The 22,247-nt window shown below is 48.1% G+C and overlaps 10 protein-coding genes across 10 annotated transcripts; 3 read left to right on the forward strand and 7 right to left on the reverse strand.

Annotated features, from left to right (window-relative positions):
- Positions 1 to 1,419: 1,419 nt before the first annotated feature.
- B0J16DRAFT_346293 (uncharacterized protein) lies at positions 1,420 to 2,862 on the reverse strand. The gene has a single exon (XM_046128429.1). It carries the CDS (start codon positions 2,777 to 2,779, stop codon positions 1,508 to 1,510), a length of 1,272 nt encoding a protein of 423 aa, XP_045979693.1. The 5' UTR covers positions 2,780 to 2,862; the 3' UTR covers positions 1,420 to 1,507.
- An 853-nt stretch (positions 2,863 to 3,715) lies between these two features.
- B0J16DRAFT_346295 (Nin one binding Zn-ribbon like-domain-containing protein) lies at positions 3,716 to 5,194 on the forward strand. The gene has a single exon (XM_046128430.1). The coding sequence runs from the start codon at positions 3,802 to 3,804 to the stop codon at positions 5,179 to 5,181; it is 1,380 nt and encodes a 459-aa protein (XP_045979694.1). The 5' UTR covers positions 3,716 to 3,801; the 3' UTR covers positions 5,182 to 5,194.
- Positions 5,195 to 5,771, reverse strand: B0J16DRAFT_290449 (H/ACA ribonucleoprotein complex subunit 3). Its single transcript, XM_046124254.1, has 2 exons — positions 5,543 to 5,771; positions 5,195 to 5,493 (listed from the first exon to the last, which is right to left on the reverse strand). Exons 1-2 carry the CDS (start codon positions 5,715 to 5,717, stop codon positions 5,483 to 5,485), a joined length of 186 nt encoding a protein of 61 aa, XP_045979695.1. The 5' UTR covers positions 5,718 to 5,771; the 3' UTR covers positions 5,195 to 5,482.
- A 264-nt stretch (positions 5,772 to 6,035) lies between these two features.
- Positions 6,036 to 8,089, reverse strand: B0J16DRAFT_166730 (S-adenosylmethionine decarboxylase). Its single transcript, XM_046122327.1, has one exon. The coding sequence runs from the start codon at positions 7,632 to 7,634 to the stop codon at positions 6,135 to 6,137; it is 1,500 nt and encodes a 499-aa protein (XP_045979696.1). The 5' UTR covers positions 7,635 to 8,089; the 3' UTR covers positions 6,036 to 6,134.
- Positions 8,090 to 9,017: 928 nt separating this feature from the next.
- B0J16DRAFT_386939 (P-loop containing nucleoside triphosphate hydrolase protein) lies at positions 9,018 to 9,956 on the reverse strand (the record flags this gene model as incomplete). Its single annotated transcript, XM_046131615.1, has 2 exons — positions 9,018 to 9,875; positions 9,924 to 9,956. The coding sequence occupies 2 exons, from the start codon at positions 9,954 to 9,956 to the stop codon at positions 9,018 to 9,020; spliced, it is 891 nt and encodes a 296-aa protein (XP_045979697.1).
- A 316-nt stretch (positions 9,957 to 10,272) lies between these two features.
- Positions 10,273 to 11,759, reverse strand: B0J16DRAFT_346301 (uncharacterized protein). Its single transcript, XM_046128431.1, has 4 exons — positions 11,588 to 11,759; positions 11,257 to 11,529; positions 11,061 to 11,207; positions 10,273 to 11,014 (listed from the first exon to the last, which is right to left on the reverse strand). The coding sequence occupies exons 1-4, from the start codon at positions 11,743 to 11,745 to the stop codon at positions 10,747 to 10,749; spliced, it is 846 nt and encodes a 281-aa protein (XP_045979698.1). The 5' UTR covers positions 11,746 to 11,759; the 3' UTR covers positions 10,273 to 10,746.
- Positions 11,760 to 13,846: 2,087 nt separating this feature from the next.
- Positions 13,847 to 16,006, reverse strand: B0J16DRAFT_166781 (uncharacterized protein). Its single transcript, XM_046122328.1, has 4 exons — positions 15,103 to 16,006; positions 14,688 to 15,048; positions 14,386 to 14,645; positions 13,847 to 14,342 (listed from the first exon to the last, which is right to left on the reverse strand). Exons 1-4 carry the CDS (start codon positions 15,744 to 15,746, stop codon positions 14,057 to 14,059), a joined length of 1,551 nt encoding a protein of 516 aa, XP_045979699.1. The 5' UTR covers positions 15,747 to 16,006; the 3' UTR covers positions 13,847 to 14,056.
- A 905-nt stretch (positions 16,007 to 16,911) lies between these two features.
- B0J16DRAFT_346305 (uncharacterized protein) lies at positions 16,912 to 18,060 on the forward strand. Its single transcript, XM_046128432.1, has one exon. It carries the CDS (start codon positions 16,985 to 16,987, stop codon positions 18,020 to 18,022), a length of 1,038 nt encoding a protein of 345 aa, XP_045979700.1. The 5' UTR covers positions 16,912 to 16,984; the 3' UTR covers positions 18,023 to 18,060.
- A 1,124-nt stretch (positions 18,061 to 19,184) lies between these two features.
- B0J16DRAFT_346310 (uncharacterized protein) lies at positions 19,185 to 20,260 on the forward strand. Its single transcript, XM_046128433.1, has one exon. The coding sequence runs from the start codon at positions 19,520 to 19,522 to the stop codon at positions 20,105 to 20,107; it is 588 nt and encodes a 195-aa protein (XP_045979701.1). The 5' UTR covers positions 19,185 to 19,519; the 3' UTR covers positions 20,108 to 20,260.
- Positions 20,261 to 21,588, reverse strand: B0J16DRAFT_346313 (uncharacterized protein). Its single transcript, XM_046128434.1, has 2 exons — positions 21,457 to 21,588; positions 20,261 to 21,410 (listed from the first exon to the last, which is right to left on the reverse strand). The coding sequence occupies exons 1-2, from the start codon at positions 21,535 to 21,537 to the stop codon at positions 20,316 to 20,318; spliced, it is 1,176 nt and encodes a 391-aa protein (XP_045979702.1). The 5' UTR covers positions 21,538 to 21,588; the 3' UTR covers positions 20,261 to 20,315.
- Positions 21,589 to 22,247: the final 659 nt, after the last annotated feature.

Consider the following 22,247-nt stretch of genomic DNA (forward strand, 5'->3'; position numbering starts at 1 on the left):
CTTATCTTGGTCAAGACACCGCTTGAGAAATGTTCTCGAAGGGATACTAGCCAGGGGTGGAGACACTTCAATTGGTTCGTGGGGATGTGATGATAAAGGTTTGCAGGGGATGAGACTTGTAAGCATGCACTGACCATGAGCGTTTTCTGATAGCGCATGGTACGATGGACGGGCAAGTTGAGGCGCGGCTAATCACTTGACTCGGGCGGGTGATTAGTGAGCGTGCCCTGTTACGAGCGCTGTATTTCAGGTGACGAAGAGCGCCACTGGAATGCCACTGATAATCACTAAGAATTGGGTGAGTAACCGCTAACAGTAACTGCTAAATTTGGAGAATTGGGGAAGCCACACCCGCTACTTCACCATTTTGAACCTCATATCTCACTGTGATAACAGAACAGATGCTCTCAATTAACCTTCGGCATTCGGTGTCTCCTACCTGATCAATGCATTACATCGCCTATCTAAGGCCTATCTTGATTACAATAACCAGATACAAATCCGTCATTAAAAAGTCTCGCATTGGCCGCTTTGCATTTTTCTCTCGTAATATAACTGGGGACGAAAAAATTGTGCGTGAACAGACCAGGTAGATCTACGAGTCAAGGGTTCCGCAAACGGCCGACCCCGATATAAGCATCAAAGGTTAGTGGTTTGAGGGAAAGTAAGGATGGCTTCAAACTAGGGATGGACCGCTAAAGGATCAATGACAAACAAGTTGAGGAAATGAGGAATTTAACTTTTTTCTGACGCGGCAGTTGATGTTCGGTAGACTCGGTTTGGGGAGGTTATACAGGGGATTGCTCGGGGAGTAAGAGTTTTGCCGATCAGCTGACGTAGGGTAGGTTGACGATGAGGATAAGATGAGGATAAGAATGAAGTAGACGGCTCGTACCTAGCGTCAAATGAAGTAAATATGATAGTCTAAATTCTTTGTCATTATTTAGGTCTTATTTGTGATGTTATTCTCTCAAGATTGGTTGCGGATAAAGTGAGTGGTGAGAGCATGTAGAGAATTGATGGTGTTGAGGCTGATCTCATTTTTGAGTACAGTGTTTTCTCATCATGTGTAATTGTTCTCACCACCACTCATTCCATTGGTTCCTAAATGAGGTCAATAGACAGTAACTGAGGCTAAAACAAGATATCTGATGTGAAATAAGCTGTAACGCCCGTCAACGGTTATGACGCCTCGTCTGCTTACCCCGGCATCGCAGATAAGGCTGAACCATGAACCCGGATCCCAACTACATCCACCAGTTCATGATCAACTGCATAAAGGGACTCATGCGGCTCTATCCGACTTGGCATCACTCGCAGACTAATGATATGCATATCTTGTGGATCAAACAAGCATTAGGTAAATCTGCGATTATCATCGCGTTCTTTTAGTTTGTACGCCTTCCAAGAATCTTTATAGTGGATCAAACAAATTACTATTAATAAATCTAACGCTGGATATCATTTTCATCTCTCATAAACGCCATTCCTCTCATACTTCTTTCCATCAAACATCTGGGCTTCCCATGACAACCTGCACAGGAACTACCAAATCAATCTTGACATCTCCCTCAAGAACAACCTTGACAGTATACGCTCGAGAAATAATACACGAGTGAAACGTTGGAACAAACATTTTATCCTCAGGCAGTGTAAATGGTACTTCGAGTGTGGCTGTGTGGAAAACTGGGGAGGTTTTGGTAGATTGCATATCCAAGTTCTGCGTCCATTGGATCTTGGTTTCGGTTTTTGGAAGAGCGACAGAGAAGGGATATCCAAAGTTGGCTACTTGTGAGCCGTGAGTTGGCAGTGCTCGCATTGGTTGATCGCGGAACCATGTATGAGATTGGATCTTCATAGACGCAGAAACAATCTGAGGAGGAATAACGTCTGCGGATGAAGGTTCAAAGGTAAAGCTAATAGGAACAGATGATCCACTCGCTTCATATCCCTCTTTGCTGAGATGGATAGCAGCAGGTTGAGCCGCAACAGCAGAGATTCGTCCCTGAGATGTAGAAAAGATATTCTTTTTCACTTTCTTTGACTTTTCAACCTTGTACAAATCGTCTCGTTCGGTGATGTTCAGCGGAGGTTCTTCGAAGGATGTAGGAATCACGTTGATGCGGTGCAAGTTTCCGAGAGCAATGTTGTATCCGTCTTTGGCGCGTGTAAGTACAAAGGCTTTGATGCTGTATCCGACACGTGCCATATCTGGTGCCATGTCATCCTTTTCCCAGCCACGCAGGGTTGGAGGGAGAGACATGTGTCGTTCCCAGATATCTTCCGAGTTGGTCTTGTGGGTACAGGCTTTCGATGTAAGATGACCTGGAACGTTGAAGATGAATGGAAATGTATATGTCATTCCGGCGGAGAGGATTCGGGTGGCGGGATACTCGGATTCGTCGATGGGCATCTCAAGACGGAGGAATCGATGGGTCGTCATGTGTGTCATATCAGGACCATCCCTTCTCGTCTCACTCATTCCATCAAGAGAGATATCAACATGATCGAAACGAGTGCTTCTCGAAGGTGTGATACTAACCACCCCTGAGATTTCAGAGTTGGTAGTATAAACCTTGGAGTTGAAGTGACCGTTGATGGAAATTTGGACTTCAGATTTCCTTGACATCTTTCCTTTCAGTGTAGATGCCAAGGCAGCAGCTCCTCCCCAGGGAGAACTTCCATTTTTATGAATACCGAGATGTTCATACTCTGGAGGAGTCTGAGGAAGTTTGTCCACATGGACAACAGACGAGAAGGCCTTATCAGTAAGAGACATGATTACTGAGAGATGAGATTAAGATAATGATTTGATCGAGAAAAGATAAGATGAAGACCAGTCTTATATATATAACATGTTCCTACGCCCTGTTGTGATTGACCCAGTGACTGATCCATCTAGTTCGACAAGTACAAGTTGTAGGGCGTAGACATGGGATCCGACCCCGGATACATACAGTACAACTGTGCGTCATCTTTTAAGGTGAAATTCAATGAAAGGCTGTAATCTAAGCTTATTCAGATTTAAGAGTCGAGGTTTATTTACTGCTTATTGCCGTTTTATCCGATTGTAAAGATGATATTTTAATGTCGTGAAAGTCTCCAAGTTGTATCTTGACCCACTGTAGATGTTTTGAACAGTGGAGTTTTGTACGTAAAAATCGAGTGATCTCCAGAAAATGTCAATTTTACAGTCTACAGAGTACAGTAAATGCGTATTGTTACTGTGATTGTGCAACAATGACTATGAATGTGCAATATCAGGCCTCATTCTTACTTTGGTCTCACTGTTGTCGCATTTGTCAGATTGGATAACATTTACCCGTGTCTTACTCCAAAATCCGATAACGGACAGAATTTGGAGAAGCTGAACACTCTTTTTCGAGTCACCAGACAATTAAAAAAAAGCCACAACTATTAAGCGATAATTCGGGACGTCAAACCGAGACTCTAAAGGTAAGTTTTGACGGATTTCTCCATTATTAATCCACCAGCGCCCTCCCATGTCTTGTCGAGTACGCCCTGTGATGTAGGTGAGGTCCAACGCCTAGACGCCCTTGGATGGCGCAACATTGACATGAGCGGAATGCACGGAATGATCCGTGGATGCATGGAAGGGTTGGAGTAATTATGCAGGTTATGCAGACCAATTTAACGCTGATTAATGTAGCCACAAGGGTGCATGTGAAAAGTTATCTTATCTTATCATTATCTTATCGTAAAAGTTTGCCCCGCGATGAACACCACAGAAATTATCACCAAAGCCAAACCCCACGCAAACAATTCACCACCAAAATAACCATGTCTTCAGAAACCCCCTTCAAGCCCATCCACAGCCTCGTCCTCGACACAGGCCCTCTTATTAAAAACGACCCTCCCGCGAATACCCTCCGCGCAAAAGCAGAACAACTCTACACCATCCCAGCCGTCATTTCCGAAATTCGAGATGCCGCTACTCGAGCGCGCGTAGAGACTACTCTTCTCCCCTTCATCACTCTCCGATCGCCGACCCCCGCAAGTGTCAAGGTTATTCGGGATTTTGCCAGACGGACTGGTGATTTGGCGGTCTTGAGTAAGCCGGATATTGATGTTCTTGCGCTTGGGTATGAACTTGAGTGTGAGAGAAATGGAGGCGATTGGAGATTGAGGAGTATGCCTGGGCAGAAGAGTGTGAATGGAAAGAAGCCTGCCGAGAACAAGCCTGCCGAAGAGAACAAGACCGAGGAAAAGGTCGAGGAGTCTTTGGAGAAGGCGGTCGACAACTTGACTGTTGAGGATCCTGTTGCGCAGCCTGTCGAGCAGCCTACAGTTGAAGAGACTGTCCAACCCGCAGAGACTGTCGCCGAACCCCAAGTCACCGAGACCAAGGACGAAACACCCGCAGAGTCTGCAGAGACCACACAAACACCTGCGACAACCTCAGCCCCATCCGCTACAGAAACCCTCGAACCCGCCAAAGAATCCGCTCCCACAACTTCCGGCGAAAAAGTCGACGAGTCAATCGACGCCGTCGAAGAAGCATCAGAAGATGAAGCCTCCGACGACGAAGGCGGTTGGATCACACCCTCCAACTTAAAGAAGCACCAAAACGCATCCTCAGGCGCCGCACTCCCTTCAGCGCCTGTCCAAAAGACCCTTCAAGCAGCAGTCCTCACATCCGATTACGCCATGCAAAACGTCGCTCTCCGAATGAACCTGAACCTCGTCGCTCCCTCGCTTGTGCGAATCACACATCTCAAGAACTGGGTTCTGCGATGTCACGGCTGCTTCAAGATTACAAAGGAGATGGATAAGCAGTTTTGCCCTTCTTGCGGTCAACCCACACTTAACCGAGTCAGTTGTTCAACAGATGAACAAGGAAACTTTAAAGTTCATCTCAAGAAGAACTTTCAGTGGAATAACAGAGGAAACGTCTACAGCGTACCAAAGCCAGTCCACGGTTCATCGAATGGACGTCTGGCGAAATATGCAGGTGGACAGAACAATTGGGGCACGAATCTTATTCTCGCAGAGGATCAGAAGGAGTTTACAAGGGCGGCTGATGAGCAGAGACGACAAAAGAAGAAGGATATCATGGATCAGGATTATCTGCCTGATATTCTTACGGGTCATCGAGCTGGTGGTGGTGGAAAGATTCGTGTTGGAGCGGGACGAAATGTTAACTCCAAGAAGAAGCACTAAAAGTACTAGAGTAGAAAAGATTTGATTTGAACACTGTTGTGTCTAACGCCCATGACCTCCGTAACGCCGTGATTGCTTGTCTTCTGCATTTGAAGCTGCGATCCTCCAGTTTTCAGTCGATCTAACTAGTATTGTCTTGTCTTCGATCGTGCGCATGAACCCTCCAAGCAAGTCGAGTAGTCTGTGACTGTGGTCTTCCTCGAGTTGAGATCTGATCCGTAGAATGCGACCGTCGAGTTTAGCGAGTCTAGAATACTATGCGATGCCGAATTTTCGATCGTTCATTGCGAGTCCGCGACATTTATTCCTCCTCTGCAAACAGTTAGCACTAATCCATATCCAATTCCACATCTTCACATACTCTGCTGAGTCAAAAGAAGCTCAAATCGTCGCTTAAGAGTAACGCGCTGGCGCGACCACTTGTCATCGGGAGAGAAGCGCGCAGGGTGAGCAGACTTGGTGACCTGTCCGTTGGCAACCTTCTTGAGGGTGTAAAGGCGGTTGCCTTGAGCGTCGAGAGTGTACATCAGATGCATTGCGGCGGTTTTTGAGTGACGAGGAGATTGGATTGAGTGGTGATGTTTTTGCGGTGCTTCTGGTGAAGCTTCTGTTTGCTTGGGACAGAATTTTTTGACGGGGCTGAGGTCACGTGCGAGGCTTATCGTTATCGGAGCTTGGACACTGGACTTGGGTAGTGGAGACTTATGCATGCTGATTGCAGTAATTAATCGGCAATTAAAGAAGCAATTAAACATTTACAATCTTCTAAATGGTGTTCTGACGATGGTGTTCATTTGCAACGTTCATTCACGATGGCTTCAATATGCGATATTCAACGCGATAAATAACATTCAAAGTAGCTAAGGACAGACGCAGTTGGCTAATATCCAGATCCAAATCCCCAAATCCTCCGATAAAACCGACGATCATCCACCGATACATCCTGATCCCAATTACTTGGTAGGACTGACAGGCTCTCCAACTCGAGCAGTCTTGCTACCAGCCCATCCCTCACGTTCATAGAAGCGAAAGACAAGATCATAATCCTCGAAATCGTGAACGATACGATCAATTCGTCGATATCCTCGAACAGGATCAACAAGTCGCTTAGCAGCCCAGTTGTTGGACTCGTCATCTCCCATGCAGTATGGGTTCTGAGCAGCGCCCTTGGCTTCGAACAAAGTCACGCTGAAACGACCGGGCTTGAAGATGTCGACTACATGCTCAATGATCTCGGTGGTCGTGCGTCCGCTCTGTCCACCAGGAACATTGGTCTCGAACGATGCGAACGAACATTGAGGTTCAGGGGTGACGTGAACTGTAAAGTAATGCTCACCCTTGGTTCCTTCAACAGGAGGAACGACACCGTTGGCTGAAAAGCCGCAGGGGCTGAACAGGTAGGCGTCGACGCGGGCATCTGGGTACTTGGATGTTGGGTACACGCTGGAGAGGCCGCAACTCTCCGAAACCACAGTTCCCAATGCGTGACCCTCGGTGGTGAGAGCCTCGACAGAGTCAAGCATGTTGCTGTCGGGATCATCATTGGCGAAAACGTCCACCTCGTCAACTGTCTCGCCAAGGCCACCGAGACTATCGATGGCTTCCTTGCGAGCATCCTTTGCCTCGGCAGCCATCTTGTCGCTGGCGACCGCACTCGCGTGCGACAGATAGAACTGCTTGGCGTTTTCCTGATCGAGATCTGTCATGAGGATTTCCAGAGTCTCGTCGTGGTAGCTGCCGGGAGGGGCAGTGAACGGGGCTCCAACAGGAATCCTTCCATCGATTTCGGACTCGGGAGTACGAGGAGGTGTGAGGGCCTGCTGGTTGGGCGAAGTAAGGTACAGGTACCAGTGATCGCCGTTCATCTTGCCCACCATGTAGGCGCTGCCACCGTCAAACATGTCGTCGAGGTACTTGACCTCTTGCTTCCAGCTACGGTGAGGACCTTGCTGCTTTTCGGGGAACAAAAAGTTCTTGCGACTGTAGAAAACGCGGTATGGGGTCGCAGCAGCCTGAATATCGTCGGCCGAGTTGGCATTGTGGTAAGGGAAGCCATACTTGGCAGCAATGTGAAGCATGCGCTGAAGACCGAGAAGAAGAGTGGTAGTTCCACAAGTCTTGAGAATGATCTTGTGAGGAAAGACAAACATGCTCGACTCGGAGAGAAGGTAAGCGTCCATGTTGTCAGACTCGAGGACCGACAAAACCTTGCAGTTGACCATGTCAAGCATGGGAACCCAGGTATCAGCTGGAACGGCCTTTAATCCATTGGCAGCGGCGGTAGGAGGCAGAGTCGAAGGACTAGGAGCGAACCAAACCTCTAGAAGCTTCTCAGGACCTTCGAAAGCGTTGGTAGAGTCGAGGTCGGCGGCCACATCGTGATTGATTGTCAGGTGAGGAGTGGCGGAAGCAGGCGAGAAGGTGCAGTTGTTTGGAACCGAAGCGGACAGCATTTTGGCGGCTATAGTTGGTCTTGTTCTTTGCCCGGATGGCAGAGTCCGCGGAGCACTAGCTGCCGCTCAAACAGACTATGCGGCGTCTGTTTGAGAGAGTAGGCCCACAGGAATGGGGACTTGTTCAGATGCTGGCGGAGCCAGCAGCAATCGATCGATGGGGTATAGCTAACGTCTCTCGAGGGGACGTTAAGGAGGGCGAGAGCAAAGGCTGTGGAAGAGCTCTGGAGGAATTGTAGGTGGTGTAGGTGGTAGAATTGAGTTTATTCGTAGCGGGTGCTATCGGGGCCTGGAATTGTTAGAGGTTATTCGCAGTGATGTGATTCAGAGACATACTTGGATGGTCGCGAGAATAGGAAGCGCAGAAGATCCGTCGGCCGCATAGAAGCCCAGGAAATATACCGGTAGAAGTCTGACAGTCTTGACTGTCGATGTCTTGTAATTAGATCCGTTTATTCGACATTTAACTTGAGTCGCGTGAGGTTGCGTGAGGTTTTTTCGCGATGACGATGCTCGAGTTTTTTTGCCACGAGCAGCGACGGATAAAAAAGTCTGGGGAAACCAAAGCAAACAGATCAGCGAGATATGTTTGTTTTGTTAAAAAGGAATCTCTTGCGGTGAGAGAATTTTGGGTCTCGTCTTAATTTTTTTTACGAGAGGGGCTGGGTGGGTTGGGTTTGGGTTTTCTTCCGCGTCTTTCTAATTTTTCTGATGGTTGACTGTGATCCCGATCCAATGCAATGTGCTAAGGTCTCAATCAGGCGGTGCACCTTTCGCAATGGAAACATAGCCCGGTCGGTCAGGTACTACGTTTATGGTTACAGTTTAGTGAGGTACAAGGTTCTCCAAGAGTACTGTGCTTTACGAGCTGTACCAACGGGATGATTCCCCGAAGCTTGCAACCTGGTTGATGTCCATGTCTTTTGATGTTTTGACGCCTAAAGGAGGTGAATGCATGATAATTTTCGGTCTCAGATCAAAAATCCCACCGACGCTGAGCCTGTTTTGGGATGATACAGACAACGTTATGACTGGGTTGGCAAAAGACTTTTTGGTGGGGGCAAGGGCTAGAATCCTTGTTGGCTTGGGTTTGGCCACAGGTATTTCGTCATTGTAGTTGGAATGGTAGACTGTTGGGTTAGGCTGTCGGGTAGCTACGAGTAGCTGGTCAGCTAGCCAGGAGTAAGCTGGTGACTCTGACTGTCGCTTGACGGTAGCTGTAGTCGTTTCTCGCATGGTGAATGTACTGTAGCTGTTGCAGAACTAGCTGTTGCATGCGTGGCAGCCGTGGCTTGAAAGACTCGCTGACAGTCACAAATCACCGCATTCGACAACACGGCCTTCGGTTCGTCGCTCCGTACTTTCGCATGGTGTGGATCAATTCTAACCGGCCACATTAACCAACACCTTGTCCGTAATATCCTTAAACACGTGAAATAGTGAACAATCCCGGTACTTGTCCACCAAGTTCCCTTCACCGTCCTTCGTCTCTGTTTGCGAAATATCCTTCCCTCCGATTGTCGTACCAGACGGGTATGTCGGTCGTGTTCCTTCTTCCAACAAAGCAATAAACTGCGCATCCATTGGTACACTACCCAAAAATGGAACGTTGAACTCTTCAGCCATTGACTTTCCTCCCCCGGATCCAAAAATGTCGGTGCACTCGGAACAGTGCGGACAGACGTAACCGCTCATGTTTTCCACCACTCCCAAAACCCGAATGTTTGTCTTTGTGCAGAAATTGAGTTCTTTTCGTACATCGGCTGTGGCTACTGCTTGTGGTGTTGTGACGACGACTGCGCCCGCGACTTGCCCTGGTGTCGCATCTTTTTGAAGGGTCTCGGCGAGTGAAATATGTTCGTCGCTTGTTCCCGGTGGTGTATCGATGAGTAGATAATCCGTTTCATCCCAGAGGACGTCCTTCAAGAATTGTCGGATCATGGCTGTCTTTTTGGGTCCTCTCCATACAACAGCGTCACCTCTTGCGGGAAGTAAAAATCCCAAACTCATGGCGTGTAGACTTCCGAGGCCTTTTGACTCATCGCCTTCGTGGACGAGTACTGGTGCCCATCCTCCAGGAACTTGAGTAACCTTGGATGCTTCGATTGAGAGCATGCGAGGAATTGAGGGGCCGGTCAAATCGACATCAAGAATACCGACAGAATGACCTTGAGATGCGAGCGACAATGCTAATTGTGTTGTAACTGAAGATTTGCCCACTCCTCCTTTGCCTGAGAGGACCTGAGGGTGTCAGTGAGTTGACCATAGGGTAGGATGAGATGAGCATACCAGGACGACCTTCTTGACTTTTCCGAGGCCCATGACGAGATGTTTCTGGGGTGTCAAAAATAGTATCGCGATGGTGATTAAAGCGACGTTGATGTTGAGATGAAATACATAAAGAGGCAATATCGCCTTCGTGATTAGAAAGCCATTTACTAAGCTGTTGAAGAGATTGGCGGAAGGCATGACGATGAGGGGCACACCCCGCTATCGATAGCACTGAACAACTCCGTAGTCGGCAAGAACCTTCTGTAACTACACCAAATTTGGAAGTCACAGTGGGCGAGTCTAGAAGGGTCTTTTTGAAGGTCTAGAAGCAAGAAGCATTCGAAACATTAACATCACGGATCATCGACGTTATCAATCAATCAGTTTCATCGCATCTTTAATTGAATTATCGCAAAACCATCGCATCTATTATGGCAAATGCCCCCAGGGTATCTTATCCAGTATCATGATCAAAGCCACTTTTCCGACCGTCCAATATCCAAACGCGCCGTCAAGTCGCCCATGCCACTGACCTTTTTTCCCAAGGCTTTTCCTGCCAGCCAGCCCTATACCAAACTCCTTTTCCAAGAGATCCAAACAGAGAGAAGAGACCCAAAATGACAAGAGAAGAGATGACTCAAAAGGGGGACAAAAAAAGAAAACACAGCCCAGGATCATACGTCAAAGCGCATAACTCCCTGCTCTTGGCGCCTGACAAACCCCTGCAAAAACAGACATCTTATCTCATGCTAATGCCTGCTAGATTGTTTTTGCTGAGACAAAACTGTTTCTCAACGACTCGTTATTGTTATCTGTGCGTGAGGCTCAAACGCGCGTTCGCTCAACGACTACCCTTGCGATAAGGAGATGCCGAAGGGGGAACTTGAGCTGGAGAATCCATTAGAAACTGAATGGATTGTCGTGTGCACATGACAATAGGCTTGCTCTTAGGACAGTATCCCAAAAGTTGAGCATGCTCGGGAAGAGTCTCGGGTACAGCATCGGTGAAGCGAACAATAGGGCCGCCGTCAAAGGTAAGACCGATTACTTGAGCTTTGTACTCGTCTGCTCCGTCAGATTCCTCATCGGGGTTGACCGAGATTGTGTTACTGTTTGTGTTAGTTGAGAATTGTTACACGGTAACGGGAGACTTACGCTTGACTCATTGGAGGACCCATAGCGTCGTCAAAGTCATTCTTACGACGTTGACGATTCTTGATGCGCTTTTTGGTGCAGTCGTGGAAGAGATGGAGGAAGCCGGCAATAACTAGGACTGGTGTACCTAGAGCCAGTGCCCAGGGTCTGAGATGTTAGTCGATGCAGGGATGGGACCGGGGATGGGACGACTTACGGATGCTGTCGACCTCGAAGGGTATGTGCGAGAGCAAGGATGATACCAATCATGGCAATCAAAGATCCAACTTGGATCATAGTCCATGTAGACCAGTAAAGTGAAATAAGATCTTCACCATCACAAAATTGAAGAGCAAGAATGGAATACGCCTCCATGACGACAATGACTGTAGAAACAGAAACACATCCAAGACACATGAAAACAGATTGCCGTATACGTTTTGTTCGAGCTCTGGGATTATGAGCAAGCTTTTCACCAGCTGCTTGTGCTCTGTTATTGTTAGATAAGATACAAGATTCAAATACACAACAGTCGAGAGTTGACATACCGGATATAAGTCCAAGAAGCAATAAACAAGACTAGTAGGTTGGACACAAACATAGTCCAGTAGATAATCTTGAACTGCCATCGTACCATATGAGAAGCAAAACCGGCATATTGGCGACAAAGGTCAGGGTTAGGCTCTTGTCGAGTAAAGAGAGTCATCTTGAAAGAATGAATGTTTGATGGAGAAGGAGGAAAAGTCTAGAACAGACGGAATAAGCTGGGGTCCTTATACCTGGAGATTGTATCTCTGTGAATCTAAGATATGGAACACAGACCCGCCCATTGCCTTGGTAGACGCGCAATTACACATCTTGGTGTTGCCTGCCAAGAACGCCCAAGAACGACGATCACCCTTGAAAGTTGTGAGTGGATAGTCAGAGAGTCAAGTGTTTGCTTGTCACTGTTAGACTCAACTATCCGTCTTGGCTTGAACAAGGGCATTAGATAAAGGGGCGTTGGGCCACGAGGTTAAGAGTCTGAGCTGATTGGGTCAGGATTAAAGTGAGATCTCAGATTCGTTACAGTGAGATCGGGCAGCTACATACGGGGGGACCCCTTGCTTCAGAATAAATTGATTGAGCTATGGCTTAAGCCAAGGTTCAGCTTTACGATAGCAATAATTTCTGCCAAGGTGGCTTTACGACAGTGATTAAGCTATGGTATTTTACTGCCAAGGTTGATGTTGAGGCAACAAGTACGTACGTATCAAACTACCGTATAATATGGGTCACTACACATCAATCAAGTATATAATAGGCCAATGAAGCGTATAATATGGAGTCATTGAGGCTGTGTGCCAAGCCGGGGCACAAGCTAGTTCCCCCTCTCCGGAGCCTCAGACTAAACTCCAATCTCTTCCGCGGGAACAATCTCTCCAATCTGGGGTGTGTTTTCTGGGGTCCCTGGACAATATCACTGCCCGATAAGAACCCAACGACTCGGTTAAGCCCAGTAATTAAACTATTTTGCTTTTTGTCATTTTAAAAAACATGAAACGTTTCTTTATGACTGGTATGTGCTCTGTCTGGCATGTGCTTTGTTACTCAGGGATGGAAAAGAGGCAGCCAAGGTGAAAACTCTGTATGACGGTAACAGACGCTCCTCAATTGTGTCACCTCAACAATGTTCACTTCGGGACCCAATTCTATCATCAATGCCGATCCGTAGCCAAGAACAGCCTTTCCCGCCCGCAAAGGGTGGATCAAACGGCACTTGACCGCCACCGAGGGATACTCTTTCAAGAATGAATCTAGACTCTCTCAGCTAGCCTGTAAATGACATTCATTCACTGGTTGGTTGGGTCTCCATGATCTACCTCCGACTACGACACTGCCCTGACGATGATATCTGGGGATAATCATCAACAATTATCGCCAAGCGTTGCGCAAAACGTACAACGTCGCCGCGTAATTCACGGAGTCCGAGCGACATTTCACATAAGCGACAAGCCACTTACTTCTGTGAGAGTAATGACCGTTCCAGATTAACTTTACTTTAACCTTATCAATTGTGTCACCAACGGCTGCTAGGCATGTGAATTCGTCCTCCATGTCGTCACTTTGTCCCTTATCAGGATCGTCGTTGATCCCACTTAACCTCTATAGCGGCAGTGTAGCGCTGTTTTAATGACGAGTCAGCAATGTCGATCACAGTGGCTATGTTGATCAAACCTCTTGAGTCATTGACGCGTCTGAGACATTGATAATGATAATGATTAAGCTTATCTTGAATTAATCGTGAATCTAGATGTGGCTTTAGATCGCGTCATTCTCATTGTAGATTGGATATAATATCTTCCGAGATCGTCCTCATCGATCAAGGTTAGCTTCGGCTGACGTGTAAGAGGCTATGTTCTTGATTCACTGTGATACAGACCATGTTCTGAGTAACATTGTGAGACTGTGCACGGGTTCACGAGTTTCATGCAGATAGCATACGATAGAAATTGATGAATAAAGTATAGATGTTTCTTACATGATCCATACATTGAAACGCGGAGAATTCCAAACTCTGATCTAAGCTTATTTTTGAGTAGATGGGGATACAACATAGACCCACGAGTCACCGCTGTTTCAACTGAACTAGACAATGATCGTCAGAACTTCATGGGCGAATGGATCCTTTCTCCACGATGATCTCGGACCCCAGAAGTACCGAGCCACCTGACACTTTGTGAACATTGCCAAGTCTTGGTTTTAATATCAAAGCGTGAAGAAGCGTGGGTTGAACCGAATTGAAGCGTGACTTGAAGTTTTGTGTAATGGAGAGATGTCTGAGGCAATGCAGATCAATATTTCCCGCGGGTGGTGGGGTCGAGGGATGACTTGATATCCAAAAGTTGCTTGTCCAATGAACCGATGATTTTCCGCATGGATCACTGTTCCATGCTTCCGATCACCTACCCCGGACGTGATACGTTCGTTTTCGAACCTGTGACCCAGACGGGATACTGAAGTTCCGCTTCGATCACCTAGGACCTTCCAGAATAAGCCAACTCGGCCACCTTTCTCGCAGCAATATCCCGTCCCTGCTCGCCGGACTGAATGTTGTTTCCAAGCTCCCTCGCCTTCTGTCGCATAGCCACACTGGCTTCTCCACCGTCGAGAACCTTCATGAACGCTTGAGTGAGATCTTCGACTGTCCAGTTCGGACTTGTGCTCGGACATGCCCAAACTCCGACTCCGATAGTTTCGGCCAGGGCTGCATAGTTGTAGCAATCTGCCCACATAGGGAGAACGACGTGGGGGACTCCGGCACTGCAGGGGTTAGCATGAATCGACTGTGGGATGGGAGACTTACTAGACTGCTTCATTGTAACAGTTGGCTCCTCCGTGGTGGATAGACGCAGCGATAAGTCCTGATTCGAGCAATGCGGTGGGATCGACAGTGAGCCACCTTTCCAGCTTGAGGCGACCACTCTCGAGATGTTGCTTGACGGGGAGAAAGACGTCATCTGAGTACTCTCCGACCTTGTTGAATTTCCAGAGAAACTGAATATCAACTTTGTCGAGGACATTGGCAAGCGCCTGTGCCATGATTGCCGCTCGAGATTCAGAGTACTACTTTGTCAGCATTGACCAAAAATCAGACGGAAAACTTACGGCGACCGTGCTACCCAGGTTGACCAATACTGTCGGCTTCTTCTTCAACCATTCCACCAACTTGGGATCTTGCTCTTCAGCCGGAGCTACCGAGAGAACAATCGGGTTCGTGATGGTAACGTTTGATGGGACATAGTCAACTGGAATTGACGCTCCCTCGGCGGTGACGGTAATCCAAGGAACATCATCGCGGTAGATGCCAAAGAAGTTGATTGGATCCTTGAGGCCCTTCTCGCGGAGTGCCTTTCGCTTGCTGACGACATCTGGCATTCTCAAAACGGCGTAGATGAAGCGCATGTTGAGGTAAATGTTCTCGGGAATCTTTGCCCAAGGCACTGGAAACGGCAGACCTGAACTCATACTGATTTGTTAGTGGCACAGTCTCAATCATGACGTGATTCACAGGACAACTCACGATGGATATTTCCAAAACATGCTTCCATACGGCTGATCTCCAAGAAAGTTGTCAACAGCTTGATTCGGCGTGATAACAACATGCTGTCGGTTCTTGTCCCTCGTGATATCAAGTCCTGGTCGAAACAAAGTATCAATGACAACCACAGCAGGGTCAATCTCATCAATGAAAGTGCTTATCTCCTCGTAGATGGAAAAGTGCTCCTCAGCAGACCATGGCGAGATCCAAAGCTGCATATCCCTGCACAAAGTGGAAATTCCGGCTGGACCCGGAGGATGCGGGACATCGTCAAGACTTCTGCCCGCGTTGAGAATGACCTCCGCATAGGCAGGACTTTTGAGTTGGTGGAACTTGATCCCGCGAGCTGCAGGCGTTTTTCGTTGAGCGAATTCGGACACTCTTTCGAGCTTCTTCTTGAGTTTGGGGAATGAAACAAAGTGTACGTCGATATCGGGGTATTGCTCGAGCAAGGCTGAAGCTGTTGCAACGTGGACGTTTGAGACGCCGTGTTCTTGGTTGACCAGAAATAACGCAGTGCCGTTCCTTCCCTTGACAAACGGCGGATGAACTTCTGCCTGTTGAGGGAAGAGCAATGCGACAAGTGCAACCAGCACCGTCCCGAGGACCAAAATTCGAGTAAACATGGCGATGGTTGAAGTGAAGTGAGGAAGGAGGATCCGTGCTTTTTTGTAATCTCAATGCGAATACGAAGGACCCTGGTTGCACTTGCAACGTATACCCACATATCGTCAGCCCTAACGATGGACCATGCCTGTACGAAGTGCCATGCATGTCGGCAATTGGTGAATTGAATTGGGATGGGAGGACAAGTGATATGGGAATGAACTGATTGTTGTGAGCGATTGAAGGCTGGCGGGCGTTTTGAGTGATCCTTGATATCCCGATGAGGATGATCATTCATTCGCCATTGGCTGACTTGATGTTGTAGCCCTTGGCAGCGAGAAACTGTTGAACCTTGTTTGGATTTGGGCTTCGCTATTGTCAGGTGGGGTTGTGGCTGAAGGGACTTCATTCAAGTGAAACATTGACGACGTTGAGGGTAAGATTCGGAATTGAACGCTGTTGTGCTCGTGGACGATGAAACGGAGGCTATCAAGGTTCTTTCTGATACTCCAGGGCAAAAGAAGTCGACATCGCTCAAAGTATGGCCATCTTCCATTATTCTCCCAGCGAAAGTATTGTTGCCCACCGTCGAGCTGCCTCACTGGTCAGTTATCTCAGCTCAACCACCATCCATACCTCTTCCATCTTCAGTAACCTCGTCAGAATTCGAGTGGGCTATCCAAGAGCCTCGACTCGTGATGTACTGCATCGGAGACGCTCGAGGGATAATCTCGGCCCACCGTGCGGACAAGGCGAATGATCGAGCAAGCATCAGAGCCACAAGATGGCCGTCGTTTCTGCCAAATCACTTGCAGAGCGAATGATCTGGGTTATCTTCAAGAATGAATGATGTCGGTTTGCCAGTAGTTGGCGTCATGTGAAATGTTTGTTCGTAGAGGCATCACAATGTCTTGGGAGGGTACAATCGTCGACAGCAACAGCCCGTAATTTGTACCGAAACGGATAGCATCGTTCGTAGAATGCCTTGAAAGTATCGTCGGTTGGTCAAAGGATGTCCTCCAACACAGTAAGGGTGATGTTTGTAATTTCGCGTTGCCGACTGATGGAATGGAGAGATTGTGCAGGTATTGATTGAACAACCTTTCTGGACCATCAGGCACTGAAGTCACATGATTGGATTTCCAAATCACTCTGCCTTCCTCTCCTAGCTCACGTAACGTCCATGTTCCCGACCTAGGATGTCAACATTCAATTCGTCTGTCGACATTTATTCATCCCGAATGTGTTGTATTCTAGGATGGCCTCAGACGCAAACTTTGATCTTGCACAATGGCAAGTGCACGAAACCGAAACAGATTGCGCTCTGGTCTTCCGTTCAACCTCAGGACAGGTGTTCTATTGCCACATCTGGCCCGAGAACTTTGTTCAATCCCCTGCCGTCGAAGAACAGTATTTCAAGTGCCTCGAGATTCTACGAACCGGTGAAGTAGAGATTGCCGGATGTTACGACGAAGATGCCTACGATTGGTTGTTTCAGTGCTTCAAGCCTTTGATTGCTGAATTAGTAAAGGCGTCAGGAATCAATGCTATCGCGCATCCAACCTTGGCGGACTATCTCTTTCCGAAGCAATCATATAACCTCCAACTTGGTGCAGTGGACAACGAATTGAAGCCTTCAGTTGTCAAGACGACTGATCACGGTTGGAGGAGACCGTCGGTCAAGGTGGATGATGACTTTGTATGCGAACTCGATCAGTGGACACGATCTTACACACCTTCCGAAGTACACTTGTGTTACGACCGCCCCGACGAAAGCCTCATCAAGCTTCCAAAGCGCACATTTGTTATAGGCGAAGAAGAAAAGCCGATCGTATGTTTTTTCAAGAAATTCGGGCTGTCGTTCGGTTCGTCGCATGCACGGAAGGAGCTCGAGACAATGAAGAAAATCACTCAGGCAAGGTTTCCCTCTCAACCCAAGGCATTCATCTGTCAACTGGTTGGGGTGGTGCGGCAGAAGAATGAACTGTTTGGCATGCTGTTTGCCTGGATAGATGCGAGTGGCGTGTTGTCCAAGGCCAAAGCTACGAAAAGTCCCGTTCATTTGAGGCAACGTTGGCTATCCCAGATCAACACATCAGTCCAGCAACTGCATGAAAACAGAATCATTTGGGGCGATGTCAAGGCAGAGAACGTTCTCATAGATAAGGACGAAAATGCTTGGGTTATTGATTTCGGTGGCAGCTATACGCTAGGTTGGGTTGATGCGGACAAAGCTGGAACACTTGAAGGTGACTGTCAGGGCATGGAAAAGATCAATGAAATGTTGTGTCAATGAATAGCCAGATAGCTCTACGAACACGTAACAAGCTGGCCATTGAAGGAATTGTAATTGAGGTACTGTTCGGATGTTACTCTTGTCACTACTACTCACTTTGATTGCAGCCGTGATATAAACTGATTTGCGCGACACGTACTCAAGGATCGAGCCCCTGCTCTCCCACCTCCTACCCGAGTTCAAGTGGTATATTGGCGACGTTGAAAAATAAAATGCGAGATCGGAGAATATTCGTGTCAGACTGCTGATGTACAAAGATACTACTACCAAAGGATGGCAAACCTTCGAGTAAGGGATCTTCCGAAGAGACAGCGATTGTTTGCGGAATGTTTTGTCTCCTTTCTGTAAAAGGTTAGCCATGTATATTCGTTCATAACTGAGAGTAGCTCAACGGTCGTGGCCATGGTTTCAGATCGAATCACTTGAAAGTAGTGGGAGTCAACTTGGAGGGCAGAATCCAGTGTAGTATTTTCAGTGCTCAATATCAACACCCTTTGATGGGAATAGTCCTAAGCTCCCTCGATGAACAAATCGACCGTCCGACCAACAATCCTGTCTCGCCTTTCTTCTCCCTGCAATCGACAACGAGATTCGTTCGAATGGATGCATTTAACTGGACCCGTTTTGTTTTTCTCTGTGTACTTCAGAGCCTACGCTTGCCGCAAGCTCCAAAAAGCTGGACCAGTTAGTGCTTGTGTTCGAGTGGACAGGCATGACTTACCGGTTGGAGAACGCATCGGAAGCCTTGAGGGCCTTGTCTAGAAAAGCCAGGCCACGAGCCAGGAGGGTTCTGTCCGGCACTAAGCCAGCTGGAGGCTTGGGCGCTGGCGGGTCGTTGTTATGGCTGCCACCAGCGTTGCCAGACCCTTTGGCATGCTCAAGAACCGCTTGCACGCAAGTGCGAACCCTCTGCGCCTCAAGGATAACCTCCTCTAAGGCTATAAGGCCCTCCTCCATCTCAAGGATCTCTTCATTGAATTTGGTCTGCTACGCATCGGTTCGCTGAATGCTAGGAGGGCGCTCGCCGGAACCATTGGTGTATTCTTCAGGGGACATGCTGAGTGGATGTCTTTTTTCGGTTGATTGAAAAGAAACGTCAGTGCGTTCTTGATAGTGTTGGCTTCAGAGAGAGAGAGAGAGAGAGAGAGAGAGTGTGTGTGTGTGTTGAAGTTTCTGAGATTACTGCGCGAAGAGAAGTTGATGTTATTGCCTAGCCCCACTGTCAAGCTGTCTGCATTTCTGCCAACTGCTGGCACTGCAGACATGCGACCTCTATGGGAACTCTTCAAAGACTGCTCCTAGCGTGGTAAGAGCTGGTCGTCAGTGTCAGTGAATCGATTCGCCTTACCTATCTAGCCACAGGCAACCGCATAACGAAAGATTCTCCAACGTTGATGAACATATCTTCAACACAACATCACAAATGCAATCTTGCTCGAGGCGCCATTTCAACAACGAACATAACAACCACACTTGACACAAACATCGACGATCGCGATGGCCTCACGAGGCGATAGCACGGTGGACAACACCAATCTCCCCTCTGTCACTACCACCGTCCGAGTTCCAGCTCTTGCTCCTACCAACACTACCACTACCATCAACACTACTACCACCACCTCTACTGCTGGCACCACCGTCACTACCACCACTACCACTACCACTACCACCACAAGCCCTGCAAGCAACGGTGATAACGGTGATAGACTTGAAGCCTCAAGCACTGGATCATCTGGCTCTCAACTGGCCTGCCGAGTCCAGAACAGTTCTGGTGGTGTTGCCGCTCCTCCTCCTTCTGTCACCGCCCCTGCTTCTCAACCTGCACCTGCTGCTGGCTCTAGCAGCAAACAGTCTACTACAGAACCCAGAGCCCGACCCACGGGCTCATCTGGCTCTGGCTTGAGCTCTAGTAGTCGCAGCCGTCGCAATGGTCGTGGTCGTGGAAATAGCGGCAGAGATTCCTTCGCAGGAATCTCCCGTAACAACACTGGTACCACCAGCAGTCTGCCCGTACCTGCCCATCTAACTGGTAACCTTGAGTGCGATGTGCAGCTTATGATTGAAGAGGGCTGTCCTGTACAATGATGAGAAAATGGCTAGTACTCGAAGCCCCGTGGCCTCACGACCCGAGGGGAAGATGTTCGATGTCCTGAGAGAGCGGATTCGGAGGATGATAGTCCCTAGATAATCACAAGCCTGGGCTGAGCATGAATGCAATATAAAATGATTGATGGCAAGAAGCGGAATATCAAGTGTATGGTATTGGGTATCTATATGTCTAACAGCAAATCATCTATTCCATCTGACGCAAACTCTCCTCATCGATCCTCCAAACTCCTCTAGTCTCTTGGTCATAAAGTTGCCACTTGGTCCCCTTCGCCAACCGATGGAACACCTCATGTTCATCTCCTGGACTATTCCTGAACAAAGCGGGCTGCCATGTCTTTCCTGAAATCTTCTCCTCTTTTCTCTTTTGTCGTTGTGCCTCCTCGACCTTGTGCTTAGCTGCCGATGCGTCTCTGTAGTTGCCTTCTTGCAGAGACGATATGACATCTCCCCATGCTAGTCTTGATTCCCGTGGGTCTTGTTCCTCTGTAGGTCTGATATTCATCGATGATGTCTCTGGCTCGACAGTGTGGGTTCCCACCAGCTTGCCACTTCCGTCCGTGATTTTCCAGCCTTCACTCCAGATACCACAAATCTTGTAGCATATCTTCTTGGGTTGGTCTTTGTGATAGACCTTCGCCTCAAAAGAGTTCTTCTTCCCTCGGAAGAAGCCGGCTCCCGAAAAGTCAATCTCAGAAACATACCCAGAGCTCGAATTGATGGTGTATGTGCCGGTAATCTCAGGATAAAGACAAGCAGACATAAATCCTCTGACTATAACATCCGTAAGTGGTACCAGATAGTCTTCGTCAAATCTATCAAGATGTATCACCGCATGGCCCATTTGTTTAATGTTGATGTTCCCGTTGAATGTCATCTCGACTCGTCCGTACCCATCTGCTCGGATGCCGTGTTCCTTGCTGGCAATATGCATTGCAGTGATCGGTGGATGGTGGCTGACCTGCTCGACGACTAATCTCGTATTGCTGTCTCCCTCACTCCAAGATGCCAAAAATAGTTCGCCGAGGAATGCGTTTAAGGGCTTCTTGATGCTGACGTTCGGTGCACCAGCGACGTAGAGTTGACTTCTAAGACCGGCGAGGAACAATTGAAGGACTGACAGACTCCGCTTTGCTGGGTCGAGTTCTTTCGTTGGAGCTGTAAAAAGGCATGGTCGTTGAGCCCAGCTTCCAGGGTTTTCGACGACTGATGATGGAGCGAGGAAGAATGGAGGAGCTGTGACGTTTGCGAGGTCCAAATCGCCTTTCAGTGATGATAGGAACTGACTTGTTAGTTGGCGATCAATTGGTGAGTTACCCTACACATACCTTGGCGAGGTCAACAAAACGTCTCCCAATTGAAGTTGAATCATCATGAATAGTTCCTTGAGTCTTTGGAATAGGTGCCATGGTTGCTGTGGTTGTTTCTGTTGAAGTTCGTTTCAATTGATACCTATCGTCTCTTTATATACAAAAAGTCAGTTTCAAGTCTCAAACTCGTTTGTCTCATCACATGCTTCAATTGCGTTTTGGGCGCACAGCCCCGTCTCACTCCTAGTGGGTTCGTACCGAATGCGACATAAACTCGGCCGACTTAGTGGTGAGCCGGGATGTTTATTCGTCCGATAACAAGCGGAATAATCGAATGCCGTCGGATGTCCAACTGCCGATGACTTAGTGCGTCATTTCGAGGCTTAGTTGGCACCTCGAGATTGACGTGTTGTGAATCGTCAACGACCATGATAGGGCTGAGATTGGTGTTTCGATTCATCATTGAGCGGTTGCACTGGGCAGTCAGCGTCCTGGAAAGCTGGACAATTGCCCTCTGGCTTACGACATCAAGACCACAAGGCGTAGACGCTCGCTTGGCGGCCATAGCGCGTCGTCTCGCGTGTCGTCTCGAAAGCTCTTGGTGGGTTCGCGTGGGCGTGAATGGCATGAGAGGCCGCAGTTTGTCGGATGGTCTCAATGGCAGGTAGGATGCGCGATGAAGGAAGAACCGTACTAGATCGCAGGAATGAGCCGACTAAAGGCTCATTTTCGTCGTCGATAAGGCCAGGGTAGTGACAGAGCACATCGAATGCACCGCGGGACAACAGGCGCACCAGATCGCTGACGTG

Source organism: Fusarium flagelliforme (assembly GCF_020744385.1).
Source record: "Fusarium flagelliforme strain FIESC 12 MPI-CAGE-AA-0113 chromosome Unknown B0J16scaffold_6, whole genome shotgun sequence".
Lineage (NCBI taxonomy): Eukaryota > Fungi > Ascomycota > Sordariomycetes > Hypocreales > Nectriaceae > Fusarium > Fusarium flagelliforme.